Source organism: Quercus robur, chromosome 6 (assembly GCF_932294415.1).
Source record: "Quercus robur chromosome 6, dhQueRobu3.1, whole genome shotgun sequence".
Classification (NCBI taxonomy): domain Eukaryota; kingdom Viridiplantae; phylum Streptophyta; class Magnoliopsida; order Fagales; family Fagaceae; genus Quercus; species Quercus robur.
Window position 1 is genome coordinate 7429975 of NC_065539.1, and position 22904 is coordinate 7452878.

At 39.4% G+C, this 22904-nt stretch overlaps 2 protein-coding genes across 3 annotated transcripts; both read left to right on the forward strand.

Moving 5' to 3' along the window:
- Positions 1 to 6244: 6244 nt before the first annotated feature.
- LOC126732538 (protein AE7-like 1) lies at positions 6245 to 9569 on the forward strand. The gene is made up of 5 exons (XM_050435456.1): positions 6245 to 6455; positions 6669 to 6774; positions 6988 to 7087; positions 8609 to 8654; positions 9227 to 9569. Exons 1-5 carry the CDS (start codon positions 6344 to 6346, stop codon positions 9325 to 9327), a joined length of 465 nt encoding a protein of 154 aa, XP_050291413.1. The 5' UTR covers positions 6245 to 6343; the 3' UTR covers positions 9328 to 9569.
- Positions 9570 to 11223: 1654 nt separating this feature from the next.
- On the forward strand, positions 11224 to 22399 carry LOC126732539 (uncharacterized). 2 transcript variants are annotated; one of them, XM_050435457.1, is made up of 2 exons: positions 11224 to 17639; positions 17897 to 22399. In XM_050435457.1, exon 1 carries the CDS (start codon positions 12524 to 12526, stop codon positions 13655 to 13657), a length of 1134 nt encoding a protein of 377 aa, XP_050291414.1. In that variant the 5' UTR covers positions 11224 to 12523; the 3' UTR covers positions 13658 to 17639; positions 17897 to 22399. The 2 variants fall into 2 exon arrangements, 1 of the variants encoding a protein (XP_050291414.1); XR_007659498.1 differs by lacking the exon at positions 11224 to 17639 and adding an exon at positions 17757 to 17814.
- The last annotated feature ends 505 nt before the right edge of the window (positions 22400 to 22904 follow it).

Here is a 22904-nt window from a genome sequence, read left to right on the forward strand (position 1 = left end):
GTTTGAAACTCTTTTAAGGTTTGAAACTCTTTTGCTACTTTAATCTAGATACAATGATAGATTTAGGAAAATGGAGCTTGCCAACAACTTTTTTTCTCCCATCCAGGAGGACCAGGACTATGCCTTTTTCCTAACATCTATAGTTAATTATCAATGTCAACTAAATAATTAATAGGTTGCACCTTGGGGTGCTAGTCTTTAATATTGGGCTTTGCACCACTGTGTTTCTTCATGAAATAGTGGCTTTGTCAAGTACATAGTAATTATGAAATATCCATAGGTTCTTTCCCTTTCCAGTTGTGTTTCTAGCTTTGTCAATAACATACAATATAGACTCAATATAGTATTTTAAACTTGATCTCAAAGTTTGAACACCACAATTTCAGCATACAATATAGACTCAAGATTTTCAAAAATTTATTGGAATTCTTATACATTTCTTGACCTACTTCACGTGGGAAGTCCATTGAACTGTAAGTGAAGTTGCTTGCTATGACATGATACATTAAAAAGATAGACTAGAATCAAACTTTTTTTTTTTTTTTTTTTTGTTGAGAAACAACTAGAATCAAACATTTGTATGCAATAAACTATGATCTCCTAATTCCCATCTCGTTAAGAAAGAGGTCAAGGGTTAAAAAACATTTATTAAATGGCTAATATCTTTAGCTTTAATTCAAGTATTAAGCTCTTGTTCACAGTATAGTAAAGCCTAAATATTCATTCATGTACTAAAGTATTAATCAAGAAATTGAAACACTAGCCTGTCATTCAATTTTATCATTAAATAAGCCAGAAATAGGGAAATGGCATAAAATTCAATTTTAATGGTAGGGACATAAATGGGGAAAGGGCATAAAAATGTTGCCACTTTCCATTAATTGTGACCATCTAGTTTAGTTAATCAATCTTATTATAAGCAAAAATACATCATCAAACATAGAAAGGACATAAGTTTTTCATATAAGCAAAAATGATGTGATTACATAAGTGGCACAACCTACTGCCAATTAATCAAGTTGGAACAATACATCATCTACATGTTCCAAACCTACGCTTAAAATAAGCCACTACCAAAACAAGGTTGAAACAAAATATCATCTACATATGCCAAACCCTAACCCATATATAATTTACTACCAAAATATAGTTATGACAAGACATCATCTCTTTGGGTTAAACCCAACTATTTTCTCTAATTGTTGCCTTGCAAGGATTTGATCCTTGAGATTTTCAAAATAAAGTCTTTCTTTGTCATTCATGCCACTTGTATCCATGGTCATTATTCTTCCCTCCTCCCAAATAGTTTCAAGACGAAGCCTTTCCTTTTCAAAATCAGCTTTTTGCGCCTCCCTAATAGTTTCAAGACGAAGCCTTTCCTTTTCAATATCAGCTCTTTGCACATCCACTCGAACCCTATCTGCTTTGATGCAAAGAGCCTCTCTGTCTTGTTCATGTGATTCCTGAAGATATTGCAATTTTTTGCCAAATAATCATCAAAACCCTTATCACCATCTGTTCTCTTTCTCTTAGCCTTTTCGGCTTTTCTGCCAATTGGTCTCTCTACCTCCATTGTGTCATCATCATTACTACCAACTTGATCAATTGAACTAGGAGTTTGAGGGAGCCCTTTTGATCTTTCCTTAGGCATACTCCACTTTGGTTGGTTCTTCAACACAACCCAACAATGTTCAAATGCAAAAGCTGTTTTTTTGCCGGTTGTTGGAGTTGGTGAAACTTTATATAGATCCTTTGCATCTTTCAACTACATTTTTTTTTAAGATAAATAAATAATTAGTGTCTTGAAACTATTCAGAAATTAATATCGTGATACCATAAAGTTCAATTTATACCTTGTCCTCGTCAGTCCCACCACTTTTATTTCGGGCTTCAATTTTAGCCATGAACCCAACAAAACTACTTGTCTCCCTATTAATATTTCCCCATCAACTTTGGAGGGAGGAAGCAGAACGTGTGGTTCTGTAATTATTGTTCTCACAAAAGTATTGCCAAATTTTCTCCCAAAAATTTTCAATCCTTTGGTCAGTACCTTGCACGGCATCCATGCTAATGTTAAGCCATGTAGAGATGAAGAGGTTGTCTTCATCTACACTGAAGTTGCCACCATGTTTTGTTGGATTAGAGGTGACAATTTCAACTTCCGAACAAGACTCTTGGATGGGCATTGAAGTATTTTGAGACCCATTTAAAAATGGTGCCAGAAAATCATCATCATCTATTTGTGAAATATTAGCATATCGTGTTATCTCTTCTTGTGTACCCATCCCTTTTAAATAAGGAACTTAAAACAGTTAGTGTATGAAGTCAATTAGAGCCAACTCACAAAGTCCAAGAGTTCAAGTATTTGTGGTAAGTGATTACTACAATTAGAAATACAAACTTAACCAAATCTACAAGAGTTCAAAGCCTTCACATATTATGATTGGTGGCAGCTTCTCACGTATAGCAACATCCTATAATATATGTTGACAACTCCTAGTCAAAACAATATATGTTGACAACTCTTAATCAATCTATTTTGATTATATATACAACAATAATTTTTTGTTACAGAAATACAAGCCCTTTACACAGCAAAATATTAATAAAATACAGCAGTAAATATAACTCAAAATATACTCTCTGCAAACACAGCCCATACATGGACAACATGTACAAATAGAAATCAAATAAAACCATAGACTTGAATACAACAAAAACCACTGATAGAACCTTTGCATACAACATATTAATTTGTTGAAGATAAAATCAGTAAACAAGAACACCGATTATCTAATAAAATTGGGATTTTAATAAAATTGGGATTTTGGTAATTGAAGTTGAACCTGAGCAAACTTTCTGAAGATGCCAATTCGACAGCGAGCAAAAACCCCTCGTGATGAAGCTGAATCCCACCTTTGCAAACATCAACAACAATTCTTAGATCAAAACCCAAACTCAAACACAAGTTGAATCCCCCTTTTTCTTGCAGAAAGAGAAAAGAAGCACAAACACAAAAACTCGAACATGGATCAAAACCCACCTAGTAAATTGCTTTGATTTTGATTTTGATTTGATTTGAGAGACTGATGGAGTTTTGTTTGAGATTTTGCAAACAAAATTTTAATCCAAACCCACAAACCCTTGAGAATCTCGGTTTGAAGAGAGAGTGATGGAGTGAAAAGTTAAATGGGTATCTAGAGTGTTGGGTTTATGAGATAAGTGAATCGGTAAAACAGATTTGGAGATGGGTGAGGGTGAATCGGCATTCGGCAGAGGCTTGGTGACAGCAGCTTGGTGATTTGGAGAGAAAAGCGAGGCTTGGTGACAGCAACTTGGTGATCGGAGAGAAAGAGAGAAGCTTGACAATGGCGGGAGACAGAGAGAGGGAATGAGAGAGCAAAACTCGATACTGTAGCAAGAGAGAGAGGGGCTTGAATGGATTAAAATACACTAAATTGTTGTAGCACTATGCCAAAAAAATTTGGCCTTTGATGGTTTTAGCCATCCAATGAGATGGTACTGTAGTGCTATGCCAAAAAAAATTGGCCTTTGATGGTTTTAGCCATCCAGTTGCTGAGCGTATTTTGGGCCTGTATGCCAAATGTACTTTACATTTGGCATTTGACAGGCCCATTGCTGATGCTCAACATACAATCTTGTTGGTTGAAGACAGCAAAGGCAACATATTAAATAAGGTGGAGGAAGTGAGGAACTGCATTTCAATTTAAGAATAGAAGTGGTGTAATATTTTAGCTAGCAAGTGATGCCTAAAAGCACTACATGTGCATTGTCATCCTTGAAGTTCTCCTTTTGCTTAAATCATTTGGGTTAATTGTTGTGATCACTGTCACTAGTAGTAAGGTTGCCAATTGCTGAGAAGTGAAAAGTGGGTCAAAGCATGGCAGTTGGGACATGGAACTTGTTCTAGACTATTATAACTAAACTAAGTGTTTATTTGACTTCAGCAATGGTGCCTAGCCGTAGAAATATCTCTACATTTCCTGGTGGTCTTGCTAATTTTATTATTTTCTACTTTTTGAAGCATTTACAACCTCCTTTTTTTCCCTTTTGCTTTTGTATCTGTATTTGTCTATAGAATCAAAAATAATATGCTTTATTTTACCCAGCAACACCAAATAGTCAGCCTCTGTCAGCATCTTAATCCAAATCGTGGAATTAAGTAGCATAAGTTGAAAAATTAGCTTTTAATAATCAAATTGAAGAATAAGAGTGTCCAGAATGACTAAAATCAAACTTGGGCCAAAATTTGGTAAGAAAAAAACGAAAGGCTGAAACTTGATATAGCATGGTAATCATTCAATATTTTGTTTGGATTTACCATCAGACAATTTTCAAGCTTACAAACTGGCATGTTGTATGGCTGAGTGGCAAAATTAATCAACTCACCCTTACAAAAAATTCACTCTACCCTACAAACAGTTGTAGTATGCATAGTGATAAAATCGTTAGATAAATCATACTATTAAGTTGCAGATAATACAAAAAACATAATGAAACTAGATCATATAATACTCAGTTAAACTGATGCACCCATGAAAAATTTGCAAATCGACGTTGGGGAATTAAAAAAAATATTTAGATAAAATTCGAATCTAATAGAAAATTAGAAATTGATCGAGCTCTATCTGAGTGGTACTTTTTGTTTTCAAAGAGAGAGAAATTGGGTGGTAAGTTTCCCTTGCACGCACCATTTGTAAACTATGATGAGAATATTTGAAGGACCTATCACATGATGGCTTCTCTCTCTCACTCTCTTTGTGAAGGGAATTTGAGATGCAGACTGTGAAGAACGCACAATTTTATGTGCAATTTTCATCCGGTGAACTCGAGCATTTTCGATTCTAAAAATTTTCGTGCTTGTTAGCTCAAACTTAAAAAGGAGTTAAGGCTTACCACAAATTTCACATAAGTGATTTAATTTGATTATTCAATAAATGATTACAATTTAAAATTTGGTATGGTATTCCAATTTCATCAAAATTAATTTTCAAAAACCAAAAAATTAAACTAACTAATTCAAATTAAATCTCAAAATCTAAAACAAAGCATTCAATTAATATAAAATACAAAAATTTTAAATTATTAATAATACTATAAGTTAGTATTTTTCTTTGTAATTCAATCATTATAGGATATTTGAGACCATATTATTTTTTTATAGATTTGATAAAATTTTAATCTATAGCACCCACTCTATGATGATTGTTTTTATCATTAATCTAAAAACACTCATCAATTTTTTGTGTAAATGGAATTTGAACACCAAATGTACCAAATCTCTTATTTTACAAAGAATTCCACAATGATTGTTTTTTTTATCATGCTAAAACACTCATAAATTTTGTGTACGAAATTCCAACACCAAATGTGCCAAATATCTTATTTTAACAAAGAAGATGAGGTAATGCTAGTAAACTTCAACCGTGTTCACTGTGCGATAGTTCTAAATTCTAAGGATAAGTTTGGATTAGAAAGAATGAGAGGGAAGACAAAAAATATGGAGGGAAGGAATTTCTTTTCTTTTGTTTGGTTGCATGTCATTGCATGATAGAAGGGAAAAGAAGCAAAATTGGAGTGAAAATATTTTCGTGGGGCCTACAAAATTGGCGGAAAGTGAGGGAAAGGGAGAGAGATGTCATAGGAATTTTGACATTTATATCAAGAAAATTACTAATATGCCCCCTCATAATTTTCTCATTTTTTTTCTTTCCTTTTTTATATTCAAACACACCAAAGAGAAATATTTTCTTCTCTCTCTTTTTTTTTTTTTCTTTTTTTTTCATGTACCATCAAACATGTGCAAGTGTATAGGAAAAAACAAAATGCAAATGTGTAGCCCATAGAAACAGATTTTAGTAATCACCGAAAAATGGCCCGCACCGCACTGGTAAACAAGCGACACATGGAGTGTTGTCTGTGGCAATCTCGAAAAAGATATATATACGTGGCATGTTGATGCTGACCAAGGATTATTATTATTATTATTATTATTTTTATATAAGATAAAAATTTCAATATAATTTAATTTAAGTGTATATTTATGAATTTAAACTTCGATTCTTACGCACCCACTTAATTTACTATATCTATAATTTATTATTAATTCCAAAATTTTTTTTATCATAATTTACATCAAATTTTTATTCTTTTTTACTAACTGGCCCACAATAACTCGCTTTCTTGCAAGTTGCAATGCTTGTTAACATTCCCATAGATAATTACCATTTGCGAACTCACCTATTCCCCAGCTGCTCCGTGAACTAATCAGTGTTTAGGCAAAATCATTTGACAGACAGTGAGAGAAAGAGAGAGAGAAAAGATGACGCTGGGTCTGATCAATGCGAACCCCGTGGTTCACGCTAAGAAAGAAAGAGTCGCTCGCACCGAAGATCCTCACGGCGACGACGCCGTTGATCCACTAGAAATCTATGATATCCTTCTTCTTCTTCTTTTTTATTTTTTATTGTTTTCAATAATACCATACTATAATCTTCTATCTAGGTTCCTTTCTTTCTATACCTCAGCTAAACTAAGCTATTTACACTTCGTATTTTTAGATCAGTTTAGTATTTTGGTGCTGATTATTATTTTTATATATATTATACTTAATAAAAGAAATTGGTATCTTTGACTCGTATTGGTAAATTTCGTGAGGGATATTAGAGATCCGGAGCATCCTTACTCCTTGGAACAGCTCAGTGTTCTTTCTGAGGAATCAATCACCGTTGATGAAAAGCTTGGTCGTATTCTGTGAGTAGTTCTAATCCATCACCTCCGATTTCATTCCTTTAGCTTCTTAATCAGTTTCAGTACAATTGAAATTGACTAACTTGTCGTTTAGTATTCAGATGCATGAATCATGATCCAGTATTCAATTTTTTATTATTATTATTTTTTAATGTTTATTAGGAATATTATATTTTTCATTTTGCAGTAATAAAATTTCATATATTTTCTTAATAGGATAACTTTCACGCCAACCATCCAGCACTGCAGTATGGCAACGGTAATTGGTCTGTGCCTGAGAGTGAAATTAAAACATTGTTTTCCTCCTCATTATAAGGTCAGTTTCTGAATTAAATTCTTCATTCAAACTCAATTTCTCTGTTGCTTTTGTTGGGTTTTTTTTTTTTTTTTTTTTTTTTTTTGAGTACTGTTTTACCAATGTTATATTTTAAACACCGACTGGCAAACTCGTTGGTAAACCCATTTTCAGATGAAAAAGTTTGGCTCCAAATGGGCTTGAACCTAGTTATGCTGCAATTGAAGAGTCCATTCATCTGTAATTTTAGTCGCATGACTCTTTTGATGAGTGCTTGACTGTTCTGATGAGTTATGTGACTTGTTTAAATAATACACATAGATAGTTTTATAATTTGCCATGTAATGAGTTGGAAAAAATAGCTCCAAAAAATGTTTGGAGCCAAACTTTGTCCTTTTCACATTATACCTAGAAGCTAATATTTTAGTGGATTGATTCATGGTGCTAATATACATGATCAAAATTGAGTCGCCTACTTCAAAGTTCTTAGTGAAGTACTTTACAAAATGATAGTGTGAGGGAAAGTAATTAAATGCGCTTTTTTGAAATATTTATCCTCATTAGCATGAGCAAATTGATTGCAACTCTAAAGTGGAAACTCTCTCATACTTGTCCTTAAGTTTCAAAAGAAGTAGGTGGTTTCCTAGTATTTGTTAAAATAAAAAAAGAAAAAAAAGAAATAGGATAGTTAATAGTATCATAAATGTGTAGCCATTGGAATAATTATTCAATACTCGAAGGGTACAACGACATGGTAGTGTGAGACTCCCTCCTCCTACATAATAGTGTATCCTATTAATTAAATTTATGGTAGGATTTACCATTCGTATGGGAGGATGGAGTATTGTGTTCGTGTTCCCAAAGTATCTAATATTATTTTATTTTTCTCCTTTTTGTTTTAACATGGTACAAAAGTCACAAAATTTTTCTTCATCAACCTTCATTGTTGCTTTTGCTATTGACATAAGAGTCCACACCCGAGATCTAGATCCATAGGGATCCCATCTAAATCTAGACTCCTCAAATGTGCATCTAGATCCTCTCATAATCGACATTTCAGCATTTCACACACCCTCACACATCACCTCACTGTTGATAATGTTTGAATATATTACTATAAATGTGTATATCATAAAATATATTGGGATATTACCTGGAATCTGTAGACCTTGTTTGAATGCAAGTCTGTCTGACTCTGTATATGTGAGTATGTTTTTGTCCACCTTAATTTATTCTCTTAACTTTCATCTTATCCTATTTGTGGACAAAATGTTGATTACCTTGTTTGAAGTTTAATCGTATGTCCACACTTCAGCATTGCAGTATAACTCCCCTCCCCAAATAGTAGACAAAGAAATAATAGAAATTGCTGGGGGATTATCTGCATATATCTTTAGCAATAGGAAATTTTGAGAGAATAGTTTGTGATGATAATATAAATAACATAATCGCATAGACTCTTCATTTCTGCATTGCACTATCATTATTTGATATTTGTCTAACCATTTTATCATCCATATGTTTCTTGATACATATTTTCAGGTTGACATCAAAGTATCTCCCGGATCTCATGCAAATGAAGAATCAGGTGAAGTCAAACAAATTTTCATTCAACTGTCGAATTTTTTTTCTCTCCTATTCTAAATATGAAGATTACACACAATGGCCTACAAACTACATATTTAGACCAAGTTTTCTAAGAGGATGGGATGCTAGAATTTAGCAATCCAATCTTGGCCATCATGTGGCACCCATGCAGGAATGCGAATGTGTCACTAATTTACCATGCTAGGGCATCATTGAACCAATAATTTTTTAGAGTTGGAATTTCATACTATCTTTTCGGAAAACTGACAATTGGAAGACTCTTAAAGAAGAGAGAAATTTGTAGATTCTTATAAATACTTGTTTCTTTTTAGACTATTTATTATGCCTGAAGATGTCATTGGTCAGACACATCAATGACGTATGCTAATCTTCATTAATAAATAAGGTGTATATAGGAGACTAATGTTGTCTATGGAGCAATATTCTCATTGAGTATTTCTAGTTCTCTAGAATCAATATTCAAGCATGAGTATTCTTATGATCTCTTGCGTTATTCCAATTTTAATTCACACCAAACTAATTCAGATATTGTGTAATTTTTCCTTTTGGTAGTTAATAAGCAGTTAAATGATAAGGAAAGAGTTGCTGCTGCGTTGGAGAATCCCAACCTTCGCCAACTTGTGGATGAGTGTCTCTACTCAAGTGAACTTTGAGCAAGTATAGTTTCCTGCTCAATAGCCACTGTACAGGGAAAACATCACTAGTTATCAAGTAATAAGAACCTGCTTTTTGTGTTATGAATTTTATCTACTGGATGCTATAATTCTCCTTGTGGATGTCCTTGCTATTGTTGGTTGTCATAATGCACAATGCACTTGTAAGAGTTGTACGTTTTTAAATCGTCAGGCCATCTTCATTACCAATACAGTGTAACTTCAAATTGCTCATTGTATCATTTTAAAATCTCCTACTCGTAGAACAAGCCTATAGTTCAAAGTGTCATATTGTTGATCTTGTTGTCTTGGGTAAAGCCCAATTCATTATTATGCTAACGCAGATTTGTGCACAATGATAATACAAACACTGCCCCAAATTTTGGTCCTGCAGAATTTAATCTTTGCGAACCGCCTCTTGATTGGTCAATACTCACTACACCACCAAGCTGGTGTTAGGTATTTGTCACTAGTAAAAGTAAGTGTTTTGGCTTAATGTTGCAAAAAATTGAGTTTATTGGTGATAAAGGTACTGTTTAAAGTTATTTGGAAAAATGAGAAAAGAGAGTGAATTTCGGCAACGGTGTTGCCGAAATTGCAAGAAAAAGTATGAGAGAGAGAAGATAAGTGATGTGATGGTAGAGAGAGAAAAAACTGAATTTCAGCAATGAGATTATTGAAATTCTTGCTGCCCAAAGCTACTACCCAAGTGAGTGTGAAGTGCCTGAAGTGCTAGTGCTAGTTCTAGGTGGAGTGCTCAAAGGGAAACCAATTGTGACAACCAAGTTGCCAAAATTGTAGGGAAGGGAGGAGAGAGAAAATATGAATTGTGGCAACCAAAAAAATTATGGCAATGGCATTGCGGAAATGGAGGGGAAAAAAAAAACTTGTGGCAATTGATTTGTGGCAATGGCATTGCCGAAATAGAGGGAAAAAAATTGTAGCAATTGATTTGTGGCAATGAAATTGCCGAAATAAGAGGAAAAAAAATTTTTGTAGCATCGAAAATTGGAGGAGTCAATCAGCCAATGACCTCACTTGTTTCTCTGATTCTTATTCTCCAAAGTACTTGGAATATATTCATTGATCATTTCCAATAAAACCTAACCTACTGATATCACGCCCAAAATCTATGTCAAGGATTCTTTTTTGTCTTTTCATTTCTCCTCTTCGTAATAAAAGGCAAGTTCCCTCACTAAAGGATTGCATCTTCTCACAAAGTTACATCCTCTGATTGTTTAGTTACTCTTCTGCTTTGCTTTAGTGTGCACAACTAAGGATTGTAAGTTTTTTTCCTTTGCTTATTAACTTATAGCTTTAGAAATTAACAAATTTATTATTATTGTATAAATATATGCTTTGTAAATATTAGAAGCTAATACATTGTAAAATATTATGTATTGTTGTAGTTAATATTATTTGTATGCCTAAGATTATGATTATGATTATTGTTGTTGTTGTTGTTATTCAAATTTTAAATTAATGAATTTTTTATGGTTAGGACTAAAAGCATTTTCAGTATTGTTGTTATTTTTTGTTTATTTATTATTAGCTGATTGTGTGTGTGTGTGTGTTTTTTGGCAAGTATCACTCTATAATTCTCACTCTTTCGGTTGGTATCACAATTGTGGTAAGCATCTCAACTCTCTAATTAAATTTATGTATGTGTTTTGTTAATTTTGAAATTATTTAATATTATTTATTGTTATTATTAGTATATGGCCACAAAAATTGTGATAAATTGTATTATTGTGATCTTTTTATAATCAATTTTACTTTGTTATTATCAATTATTACATCTATTACTTGGAAAAAATATATTGCATAATATGTTTGTTGGTTTATAATAAAGAGATGTATGTGTATTATTATTATTTAGTACAATAAATCGTACATTTGTGTTTCTTTTTCTTTAAAGTTTAGTTGGTATAAAAATTTATTAAGTTTCTTGAATCTTTACTTTTTAGGGTGGTTATAGGTTGGGAAATGAAAATTAATTATATGTTTTATAAATATTATACACTAATATATTGTAAATATTATATATGGTTATATTACTGTACGACACCGATGTCCCAAGACCCAATTGGGCCCTTGGTTCAGGCCCAATGGCACGGCCCCATTACTTTAAATTCTGCTTGAAACTACCTTCACAAACTACGAGTTTTAAGCCTCGACCCCTAACCGATGCTCGGCATAAATTTCCCGAACAAATAAGGAAGTCTTGTTCGAACGTACCATTGGATGCTCGGCAGTTCAGGAAACATCACTACCAAGCATATTAACCTGAGTTGGAACCAAGTTCCAAAGCCATAATTGCTGCATTCCACTCTCACCTAAACATCCACTTACAACAGATAATATTGGACCTTCAATTGCATTAACAATGACAATAATCATGATCTCCCCACTAACTTAGAGCTATAAATAGGAGAAGTTGGGGAAGAAAAGGAGGTTCAGAAAAAAGAGAAAAAACAGTTATTCAGGAAGGGAGAGAGGATATTACTTTGAGTCTCTGTGTCGAGAACGACCTAAAATAGGAAATCCTAAAGCCCACCTTATAAATAAGTTGTGGGCCCAAGTGAGGCTAAGCTCATTAGTCTCATTTCCGGCACGCACAATTGGCGCCCACCATGGGGCTCTCCTACGAAGCTGTGGTTCGACTGAGACTCAAACGAGGGAAATGTCCGAGGGGCGTTCGGGAGGGCGCACCCAGAGTGGTTCGATAGGATCTTCTCAGGGTTCTACATGGCAGGAAAGAAGACAGAAAGGGCGTGAGGATAGGGAGCGTCTGCGAGGAGAAGAAGAATTTGGCCTGGGAGAGGGATCGGACCAGACTCACCGAACGATGTCGGGTGCCTTGGGACATGGGTAGCGTGATGATAGGGACCGAGAGCTGGAGCAGTTGCGTAGACTGGTAATGGATCTAAAGTTGGAAGTAAGGGGTCGACGCCAGGAAAGGGACCGAAACCACCGATAAAAGAGAGATGATAGCATGGGAAATTGAGGCGAAGAGAGCTCTAGCCAATCCGGTCCCCAACGATTCCAGGACCGGTCACTCTCCCGAGAATCACACCGGCGTAGGAACCACTCACACTCCCAAGAGACACGTCATCACTGGAACTGTTCATGTTCGCACAGATACGACGATCGAGGTTCGGATTCACCAGAAGAACGGCGAACCCACAATGTTGCCATGGACGCCATGAGCCGGGCCTTACGAAGGGCTGCTCAGTTACCATTCTCCAATGAAATTGAACAGGCCCCTATGCCGAGTCGATTTACACGACCACCATTCAATTCCTACGATGGGAAAACGGACCCTGTGGAGCATGTCAGTCATTATATCCATATGATGTCCTTGCATGCACACAATGATGCGCTGATGTGTAAGGTATTCCCCTCTAGTCTCGGCTCCACGGCCCTGAGATGGTTTAATGGGTTACGAAAAGGTTCCATTCACAGTTTCGCCGAGCTGATCCAAGAGTTTGGCAGTAGATTCGTGACATGCAGCCGAGTGCCGCAATCGGTGGATGCGCTACTTTCCATAAAGATGAGGGTTGGTGAAACCCTTCGGAGTTACGCCAGTCGGTATTGGGAACTATACAACAAGATCGGTGGGAGAAATGAGAAGATAGCAGCAAACACCTTCAAGATGGGGCTCCCCGAGGATTCTAAACTATGGGAGTCGTTGACGAAAAGACTTCCCGAGGATATGAGGCAACTTATGAGGCGCATTGAGGAGTATAAGCGATTGGAAGATGATCGGCTGCAGAATAAGGGGAAGGCCCCATTATTCGGCAGATCTCGGCAAGGCATTATTCCGGCAAGACCAAAAAAAGATTTCAGGATGCAGGAATCAGAAGCGCAAATTAAAGGAGTTAATGTGGCGTTTAAAGAGCCGGTGCACAAAATTCTAGATCAGATTAAGAACGAATCGTTCTTCAGGTGGCCGAACAAGATGGGGGGTGACCCATCTCAGAAGAATCAAAACTTGTACTGCACATACCACAGGGATAAAGGGCAAACCACCGAGCAGTGTCGGGTATTAAAAGATCATCTCGGGCAGCTAGTAAAGGCAGAGTATCTGAAAGAGTTCGTAGTGGATTCCGTAGACCGAGATGCCGGCCAGGGTGTTCAGCAAAAAAGGAATCCCCTCCCACCACTGCTGGGAGTGATCGAAGTCATCCACGCTGCCCCGAGAGATGCGGCCACAACTAAGGGAGTATTGACAGTGGCCTGCGCGGAGGGAAAATCACCCGAGAAAAGGATGAAAGTTGGTCGGCTGACAATTTCTTTTGTCGAGGAAGACTTGGAGGGGATGATCTAACCTCATGATGATGCGTTGATAGTAACAGCTCGGATAAGCGGGTTCTTGGTGAAAAGAGTGATGATAGACCAAGGAAGCGGAGTTGACGTAATGTACCTAGATTTGTTCGAAGGGTTCGGATTGAAAAGCCAGGACTTGGTGAAATATGATACGCCGCTGGTCTCGTTTGACGGAAGAGTCGTGATCCCCGAAGGTCAGATTTCTCTTTCGGTGGACATGGAAGGCAAGGAAGTAATGGTAACCTTCATAGTAGTTCGATCATTCTCGCCGTACACTGCAATCCTGGGAAGGCCGTGGATTCACGCAATGAAGGCTGTTCCTTCCACCCTGCACGTGAAAGTTAAATTTCCCATCGAGTATGGAGTCGCCGTGGTACGAGGGAACCAACAAGTGGCTAGGTAGTGTCTTGTCGCCGCGGTCAGGTGGAAGGGCGAATAGGTTGGACAAGCAAAAACCACCAAAAGAGAAACTTTATAGCAATTATAGAAGCCTCGAGGAGAAACAGGGGCGGATGGTGCCGAGGAGGTTTTGAAGGTTAGAATCTTTCCAGACACTGACAGGTATTTTCAGATAGGCACAAGCATGAATGACCGAGAGAAGGTAGAGATGTTGTTATTCCTTTTGCAGAATGTGGATGTTTTTGCTTGGAGTCCGTATGAAGTGCTCGGAGATCCCGAGTTCATTGTCCATAAGCTTAACGTGGACCCATCATTCCCCCCGAAAAAGCAAAAACCGAGAAGAGCATCGAAGGAGCATGTTGACGCAGTAAACTTGGAAGTCTAGAGGCTGAAGGAGGCAGGAGTGATAAGAGAAGTATTCTTCCCGAAATTACGGTGGTAGTAAAGAAAAAGAACGGTAAATAGAGAGTTTGTGTGGATTTCACAGACTTAAATCGGGCATGTTCTAAAGATCCATTCCCAATGCCCAAGATTGATCAATTAGTAGATGCCACATATGAGCACCCGAGGATAAGCTTCTTGGATGCTTTCCAGGGGTATCACTAGATCGCCTTGGCGCCCGAGGACCGAGAAAAGACAGCATTTATCTCCCTGGGTGCAAACTATCACTATGAAGTCATGCCATTTGGGTTGAAGAACGCCGGAGCCACTTACCAGCGGATGATGACGAGGATGTTCCGAGAGAAAATTGGGTGCATGGTAGAAGTATACATTGACGATATGGTGGTAAAGAGTAGACAGGAATCACAACATACGAAAGATCTCCGGGGAGTATTCGAGATACTTCGATGTGGGGGCTGGCAAGTTCTTGGGATATCTGATTTTTACTCGGGGGATAGAGGCCAATCCCGACTAGATAGAGGCCGTGAATCGTCTTAAACCGCTAAGCAATCCCAAGGAAGTAGAAGTGCTAATCGGGATGTTAGCCGCCCTAAACCGATTCATTTCCAAATTTGCTGATCGCTGCAGACCATTTTATCAACTTCTGAAGAAGTGGAAGGGGTTTTAGTGGGACGAGGAATGTGACAAGGCCTTTCGAGATCTGAAGGAATACTTGGCACAAGCGCCCATGTTAACGTCCCAGGAGTCCGGAGAGGATTTGTTTATGTACCTCTCAGTGTCCAACCACGCCGTGAGTGCTGTGTTGCTAAGAGACCGAGGAGTGCAGCAGCCGGTGTATTACATAAGCAAAACCTTAGTAAATGCCGAGATGAGATATCAGCCCCTAGAGAAGTTAGTGTTGGCACTGGTGCACGCCATGAGGAAGTTGCCGCATTACTTTCAGGCTCATACTGTGTTCGTCCTCACCGAGTATCCCTTGCAGTCATTGTTAAAAAGATCAGACTTTATGGGCCGAATAGCCAAGTGGGGAACTCGGTTGGGTTCGTTCGACATAAGGTACCAGCCGCGAAGCTCGGTGAAGGGACAGGTTCTTGCTGATTTCATTGCAGAATTTACCCCTAAGAACGACGGGAAGATAATTTGTAATGCAGAAAGTCGTCCGTGGAAGGCGTTTGTAGACGGCGCTTCGAATGCTATGGGGGCTGGAGTTGGTATTGTCATAACCACCCCGAAGGGCATACGACTAGAACATTCCTTCAGATTAGGATTCAAAGCCTCAAACAACGAAGCCAAATACGAGGCCTTTCTAGCCAGATTGAGGGTCGTATTGCATCTGGGCGCGAAGGATGTGGAGATTTATTCAGACTCTCGGCTGGTTGTTTATCAAATCCTAAGAAGTTTTGAAGCTCGGGATTCTCGGATGAAAGCTTATCTAAGCACAGCTAAGCAAATCATTAGCAAGTTTGGGACAGTGAAGGTGGCCTAGGTAGGTCGGGCACAAAATAGACATGTCGACTCGCTGGCCACGTTGGCCTCGTCTACTACAGAGGAGATTCCTCGGCTCGTCAAAATAGAACTTATAAGGGAGCCAAGTATCGATATGAAAGATGATTGTAACCCGGCCGGGGTTGAGGTGGCCGTGGTATCAGTAGCCAATCCGTGTTGGATGAATCCGATCATAGATTTCCTAGCTGAGGATAAAGTTCTTGACGATGAAAAAGAGGCTAAAAAGATTCGTCGAGTGGCTCCCCGGTATTGGCTGTCGGCAGATCGCAAATTGTACCGGAGGTCTTTCACAAGCCCGTACCTTTTATGCCTACATCCCGAGAAAGTAAATGAACTTCTGACCGAGCTGCATGGCGGAGTGTGTGGTGGCCATGTTAGGGGGCGATCTTTAGCACACAGGGCGATGACCTAGGGGTTTTGGTGGCCACAGATGCAGAAGGATGCCGCGAAATATGTTTAGAGGTGTGAACAATGCCAAAAACACGCCCCTCTGATCCACCAGCCAGCAAGTCGTCTAAACCCCGTCAGTAGTCCATGGCCATTTGCACAATGGGGGTTGGACATCCTTGGCCCTTTTCCTCGAGTAACAGGTAACCGCCGGTTCGTATTGGTGGCAGTTGATTATTTCACAAAATAGGCGGAAGCCGAGGCCTTGGCCAATATCCGGGATATTGACGTGAAAAAGTTTGTATGGAAAAACATAGTCACAAGGTTTGGGATGCCGGATTCACTGATATCAGACAATGGGCTACAGTTTGATAGCAAAGGTGTCCGGGCCTTCTGCAGCGATCTCAGCATTAAGAACAAGTATTCTACTTCGGCATACCCTCAAAGCAACAGCCAAGTTGAGGCAGTGAACTAGATGATTTTGAACGGGTTGAAGAGAAGGTTGGACGGGGCAAAGGGGAGGTGGGTTGAAGAGCTACCTAACGTTTTGTGGGCTTACCGTCCAACTCCCAAAAGATCCACAGGTGAGACCCCTTTCTCCTTGACATATGGGCAGAGGCCGTGATACCGACCGAAGTGAGCCTATGCAGTGCACAGGTCGCAGGATTTGACCTCGTCTAGAACGCCGATTTAATGATGGAGCGCTTGGACTGGTTAGAAGAATGCCGGGAGGCAGCAACCATACGGTTCGCAGAGTATCAATAGAGACTTGCCCAAAGATACAACCGAGATATAAAGGGTAGGGAATTTAGCGCCGGGGACTTGGTGCTAAGGAAGGTCGTGGGAAACATGAGAGACATAACTGCGGGGAAGCTTGCTCAAACATGGGAGGGACCGTACAGAGTTACTGCCATTGCAGGCACGGGGGCTTACTACTTGGAAGACCTTGACGAGAGGCCACTCCCCCGGCCATGGAATGTCCACAACCTAAAGAAGTTTTATCCGTGACCATCCATACATTGGAATGTAAGTCGAAATCTTGTACTTCGCTAAAATCAAGTTAATGATGAAGTTACTTGTCTAAACTGTTTTCGATTCCGTCATTGCACTTTAAGTAAATTGCATATTTTGTACAAAAAAAAAAAAAAAAAAAAAAACTCTAGGGACAGAAGCCTCATTCTTGGTTCGATCAAAATCACCGAGCAGGTGGAAATCTTATCGTTACAAAAAAAAAAAAAAAATTTAAGGACAGAAGCCTCATTCTCGGTTCGATCAAAATCGCCGAGCAGGTGGAAACCTTATCGTTACAAAAAAAAAAAAAAAAAAAAAAACTCTAAGGACAGAAGTCTCATTCTCGGTTCGATCAAAATCGCCGAGCAAGTGGAAACCTTATCGTTACCAAAAAAAGAAAAAAACTCTAAGGACAGAAGCCTCATTCTCGGTTCGATCAAAATCGCCGAGCAGGTGGAAACCTTATTGTTACAAAAAAAAAAAAAAACCTAAAGACAGAAGCCTCATTCTCGGTTCGATCAAAATCGCCGAGTAGGTGGAAACCTTAACACCCTTACAAATACTAACGTCTGCAATTTCATTCTCGGATTGTCCAAAATCGCCGAGCAGGGGAGAACTATGCACCAGGTTTTGAGGCATTATGCCATTTACATTCAAGAAAACTAACACACGTTGTATGAACGCGATATATTGGGGCACGATTTAACCCACCGTGCAGGCAGCTCTCGGCCAAACATGTGACAAAATAAATAACGACAAAAATAGATAAAGAAAGACAACACTGAGGGTCAAAGTGAAGCGCTCGCAGACATAATTTAAACAAACACACAATGAATAGAAGGTCATTTAAAAAGTTAAAAGCAGAATTGAAAACAGAATTAATGTCTCATCGCCAAAACTCGGCAACCGTTTACGGGTCATCCCCGCGAAACAAGGAAATTATTCAGTCACCACAACCTGGTGACATAGGCAAATTTACCAATTTAAAAAAAAAAAGAGAGAGAGAGAGAAAAAATGCAGTAAAATGAAGTAAAAGCATAAAAAGACCTGAACGGCAAGTAACTTAGTCAAGTGGAGGGTCTAGTCGGATCTGCTGCTTCAGGCTGCTGCTGGTCGGTCACGGGAAAATGCAGGTCCTCACCGAGCAGGTCTTGTGCATTCGGGATGCTGGTGGCTTCCATTTCATCTGGCTCTACATGAGCATCAATCTGTTCCACCAACTCCCTCATACTTGTTGTTTCTTCCTACTCAATGGGCATTAGGGGATCCTGCACGACAGTAACGGGGCTCAGAAAGGGAATCTGGCCGAGGTCTCTCAGGGGGGAATCCTCGGGAACACCCAAAGCTTGCAGGGCGGCAAACCACCCAGCCTCAAAACCCAGCCTTAGAGCTTGGTCCACCACCGGTTCTGTAGATTTCTCGGCATTGGCAAACCCTTCATTATACCATTTTTGCTCACAGGCCCCCAAAGCCACCCTCAGGCCGGTGAGTTCCTCGGCTTGGGATGTGTTTAGGCTAATTGCTTTAGCTAGCTTGACGTCTGTTTCGTTCTGCTTAGCCAAGAGCTCCGCGCACCTCTTTTCCGACAACGCTCTATTCTTCTCCGCAGCAGCAGCCTTCTTCTTGGCAGAATCAGCTACCTTCAGTTTTTCCTTCGCTGTTTTGGCAGTTGACTCTCGTGCCCCCCTCTCACGATTAACCTCCTCGGCAAGATCCTTTGCACAGCCAACTAGGATATGAGCCAATTGAGCAGCCTGACAAACACATAAATTAGTATGGAAATAAAAAGAAAGGAATGGTAAGTAATAGACAAATAAAGAGTTACCGCGATAGTATGCCACTCTAACCGGCGCCCCACGGACTCCTCCGACCCGTCCTCAAAAGCATGTACGTCATCGGGAAGAAGAAGACCCGTGGCCAGGGTCTGAGCAATGCGACCCCCCTCACCTTTCTCCCATATCCGCACACAGGCAGTTGAAGGCAGAGGCTTGCCGTCTAGCAAAAACTTGGGCTTCCACGCTAGCGCGGCTTGGGAGGAGGACGCAACACCCGGCCCGACCTGGGTTTGCGGCTCGTGAATAACAATACCTCCTATTGGCCGGGGAGGAGTCTGAGTGGCTACGTCTCCCGGACCCGTGGGCGGTTGATCGATAACCCTCTGACTTTTCCGGGCACGTCCAGCTTGAGGAGGGGGTGGAAGGGGAGGCACCTGGCTTTGACTCTGAGAGGGTTGGGGCTGAGTGGCCTGCCGCACACCGGGCACGAAACGATCGATAGTCATGACCTTCCTGGTCACCATGTCTTCGCCGAGAAGGGTATCGGTGGCCGACAAGTTGGTTGCTTCAAGTGCAAGATGCTCGGCTTCTGCAACAGGGGCCTCGGGTTCAACAAAGTTCTTGGGCTGAGCGGGCTTTTGAACAAGGGCTTCTTCTTGAATAGCCTCGTGAGCTAACTCTCGAAGACGCTGAGACACGCGCTCCGCAGACTCGTCGCAAAAGGCGCTAGCTTGTCTGAGCAGGTATAACGCTTTCCGAACGCCCTCGCCTCGCCGGTCGTAAGCTTCGGCTGCAGAAAATTCGCGTACCGAACGTCTATGTATGACAAAAGTGGACTGTCAACTAACAACACTTGTTTAAAGGACTGCTAGGTGGAATAAACGGGTTCTACTCCGAGGATCAGGTGCGAGGCTCGGAGCTGTTCATCCCAGTGCACGAATATCTTGGAACGGAGGATAAAATTTAAGTTTTTGACGTGGACTGTTCTAATGTCTGGAACGAACACTTTGCCGTCTGCAAAAAATCGAAACGCTATATCAACAGCCAGTAATGAAAAGCTACTTCAGTAAAAAGAAAACAAAAGAGGGGGGGGGGGGGAAACGGTTAAGTCAGAGATTGGAACGAACCCACTTCATGCCGTGAAAGAGGGCAGGGGACCTCCCCGGCAAACCAGTTGCCGTACACCCGGACAAACTCCCCGGCCGAGTTCTTATTCGAATCAGGTAGGCATGATATCAGCCGTACTCGATTATCCCTAGTGTTTAAGTAATAATTGGAATTTTTGTTCCCATTGAGACTATACATGTGGTTAATGTCATGGTGATCTAACTGTAAATCAAAGGTGTGATTCAACCTACTAACGCAGCTAACTACCCGGTAAAAGTTGGGAGGAAGTTGGTCGGGACACAGCCCGTAGTACCTAAGTGTGTTAATCAAAAGAGGATCCACGGGGAACCTGACCCCACCCTCTAGAATTGCCATTAAAGGAAAAAAAGCTGTACCACGCCCTCGGTGGAGAGTGATTTCGCTCTCGTGGCAGTAAGCCACTTCCACGTCATTGGGGACATCAAACTTCTGCCTAAAGGTGGCCAAAACCGCCAGGGCCTCCAGGAGATAAGAGTAACCCATTTTTGAAATTTAATACTGTAATAGGGAACTCGTAGAAAGAAGTTGAAGGAATTGGAAAGGGAAGAGAACTGACTTTGGGTTCTAAGGGAGAAAGGAACTCTGGGCTGGTGAGTAAGCGCTCAAAGGAGTGATCGGCAGAGAGTATGCTCAAGAAATCAGAGGTGAAAACGTGAAAGAATGTTCTAAAGAGAACTATTTATAGGAGCAGAAGAGGGCATGGGAACGTTTAATCAGCAATAAATGGGCACAATTCATGAAAGACCCTACGAATGCCAAAGATAATCGACACGCGCGCCGCTTTGGTTCACAAACCGTCAGGCAATAATGACAACTGAACTTGGCACCCCGGAATAGTGCGTCTTTTGAGAAGAGCATTAATGGGAAGCCATAACCGCATGAGTCCCTGGCCGTAGGGCTTTCGAAACCAAAAGGCTTGGTTGGTTCCTTGATTCTTCCCGGCAGCCGGATATGAATCAAGAGGGGGCTAATGTACGGCACCAAGGTCCCAAGACCCAATTGGGCCCTGGGTTTAGGCCCAATGGCACGGCCCCATTACTTTAAATTCTACTTGAAACTACCCTTACAAACTACGAGTTTTGAGTCTCGACCCCTAACCGATGCTCGGCATAAATTTCCCGAACAAATAAGGAAGCCTTGTCCGGACGTACCATAGGATGCTCGGCAGTTCAGGAAACATCACTACCGAGCATATTAACCTGAGTTGGAACCAAGTTCCAAAGCCATAATCGCTGCATTCCACTCTCACCTAAACATCCACTTACAACAGATAATATTGGACCTTCAATTGCACTAACAATGGCAGTAATCATGATCTCCCCATTAACTTAGAGTTATAAATAGGAGAAGTTGGGGAAGAAAAGGGGGTTCAGAAAAAAGAGAAAAAACAGTTATTCAGGAAGGGAGAGAGGATATTACTTTGAGTCTCTGTGCCGAGAACGACCCAAAGTAGGAAATCCTAAAGCCCACCTTATAAATAAGTTGTGAGCCTAAGTGAGGCTAAGCCCAATAGTCTCATTTCCGGCGCACACAATTACAGTTAATACTAATTATTGTGTGTATGATTATTTTTGCTAAAACTATTATTATTATTATTATTATTAAAAATTTGCTTCATAAATCCTTTATTTGAGTTTCTTTCAATTTTATTATGAACTACAAGCATTGTAAATTATATTTAATATTTAGCATAAAAAACTGTAATAGTCATTATATATTAATTTTATTATTGTTCTTTTGTTTTTATTTAGGATTATATTTTTTTAGAAGATATTTATGATTATTTGATTGTGTGTGTGTGTGTGTGTGTGTGTTTTTTTTTTTTGTTCTTTCTTTCTTTTCTTGCAAGTATCACTCTATAATTCCTACATTCCTCACTTTGTATCGCAATTGTAGTAAGCTTCTCGGCCCCCAAATTTAATTGGAAATTATTTTCTTAGTTTTTAATTTTTTATATAGATGGTTTGTAAAAAATATACCTTCAAATATTGTAATTTTTTAATCTAAGTGTTTATATATTAAAGATACTGTGAAAATGCATCTTCACTTACACTATACTTTTGTATTATGTGTGTATGAATTTAAGAATACGATAATTAGGCTTGATTCCATTCCAATTATGAGTATGAGTATGATTATGATTAATTTCTTATATTCTATTTAATTTAGGGTTGACCAAGATCTTAATAGTACTTTATTGTTAATTCATTAATGTCATAGAGGTTATCTTAGTCCAAAAAAAAAAATGGTTAATTTAGTTTGATTTATAGACAATTTCCTACTAATATAGAGGTAATAGATGTTGCATGGTTTAGCTTGTTGTAGCATTTAATGTAGGATATATTTGAAATGGAACCTGTGCCATTTGATCATTCTCTACTAACCCAACAACAATATCATATCTCTAATGATGCAATGGAAGACAATGTACGTTGCGAGATCAAAATTTATTAATGTCCTAATAATATCTACAATTATTCAATTTACATGAAAATAATTTCAACATTAGCAATATAACATTGTACATTTTAAAATTTTTTTTAGGTTTTCACCTTACGAATGTGACCCCAATCGTTTGCAACCCCCTCCCCCCCCCCTCCCCCCAGCAGTTAGGCGAGCGTA

Excerpts from the sequence above, each read along its gene's own strand:
- LOC126732538 (XM_050435456.1), top strand. The coding sequence starts at position 6,344 with ATGACGCTGGGTCTGATCAATGCGAACCCCGTGGTTCACGCTAAGAAA. Across the intron at positions 6,775-6,987 it reads GAAAAGCTTGGTCGTATTCT|GATAACTTTCACGCCAACCA; the intron begins GTGAGTAGTTCT and ends TTTTCTTAATAG. Across the intron at positions 8,655-9,226 it reads TCATGCAAATGAAGAATCAG|TTAATAAGCAGTTAAATGAT; the intron begins GTGAAGTCAAAC and ends TCCTTTTGGTAG.
- LOC126732539 (XM_050435457.1), top strand. The coding sequence starts at position 12,524 with ATGGACGCCATGAGCCGGGCCTTACGAAGGGCTGCTCAGTTACCATTC.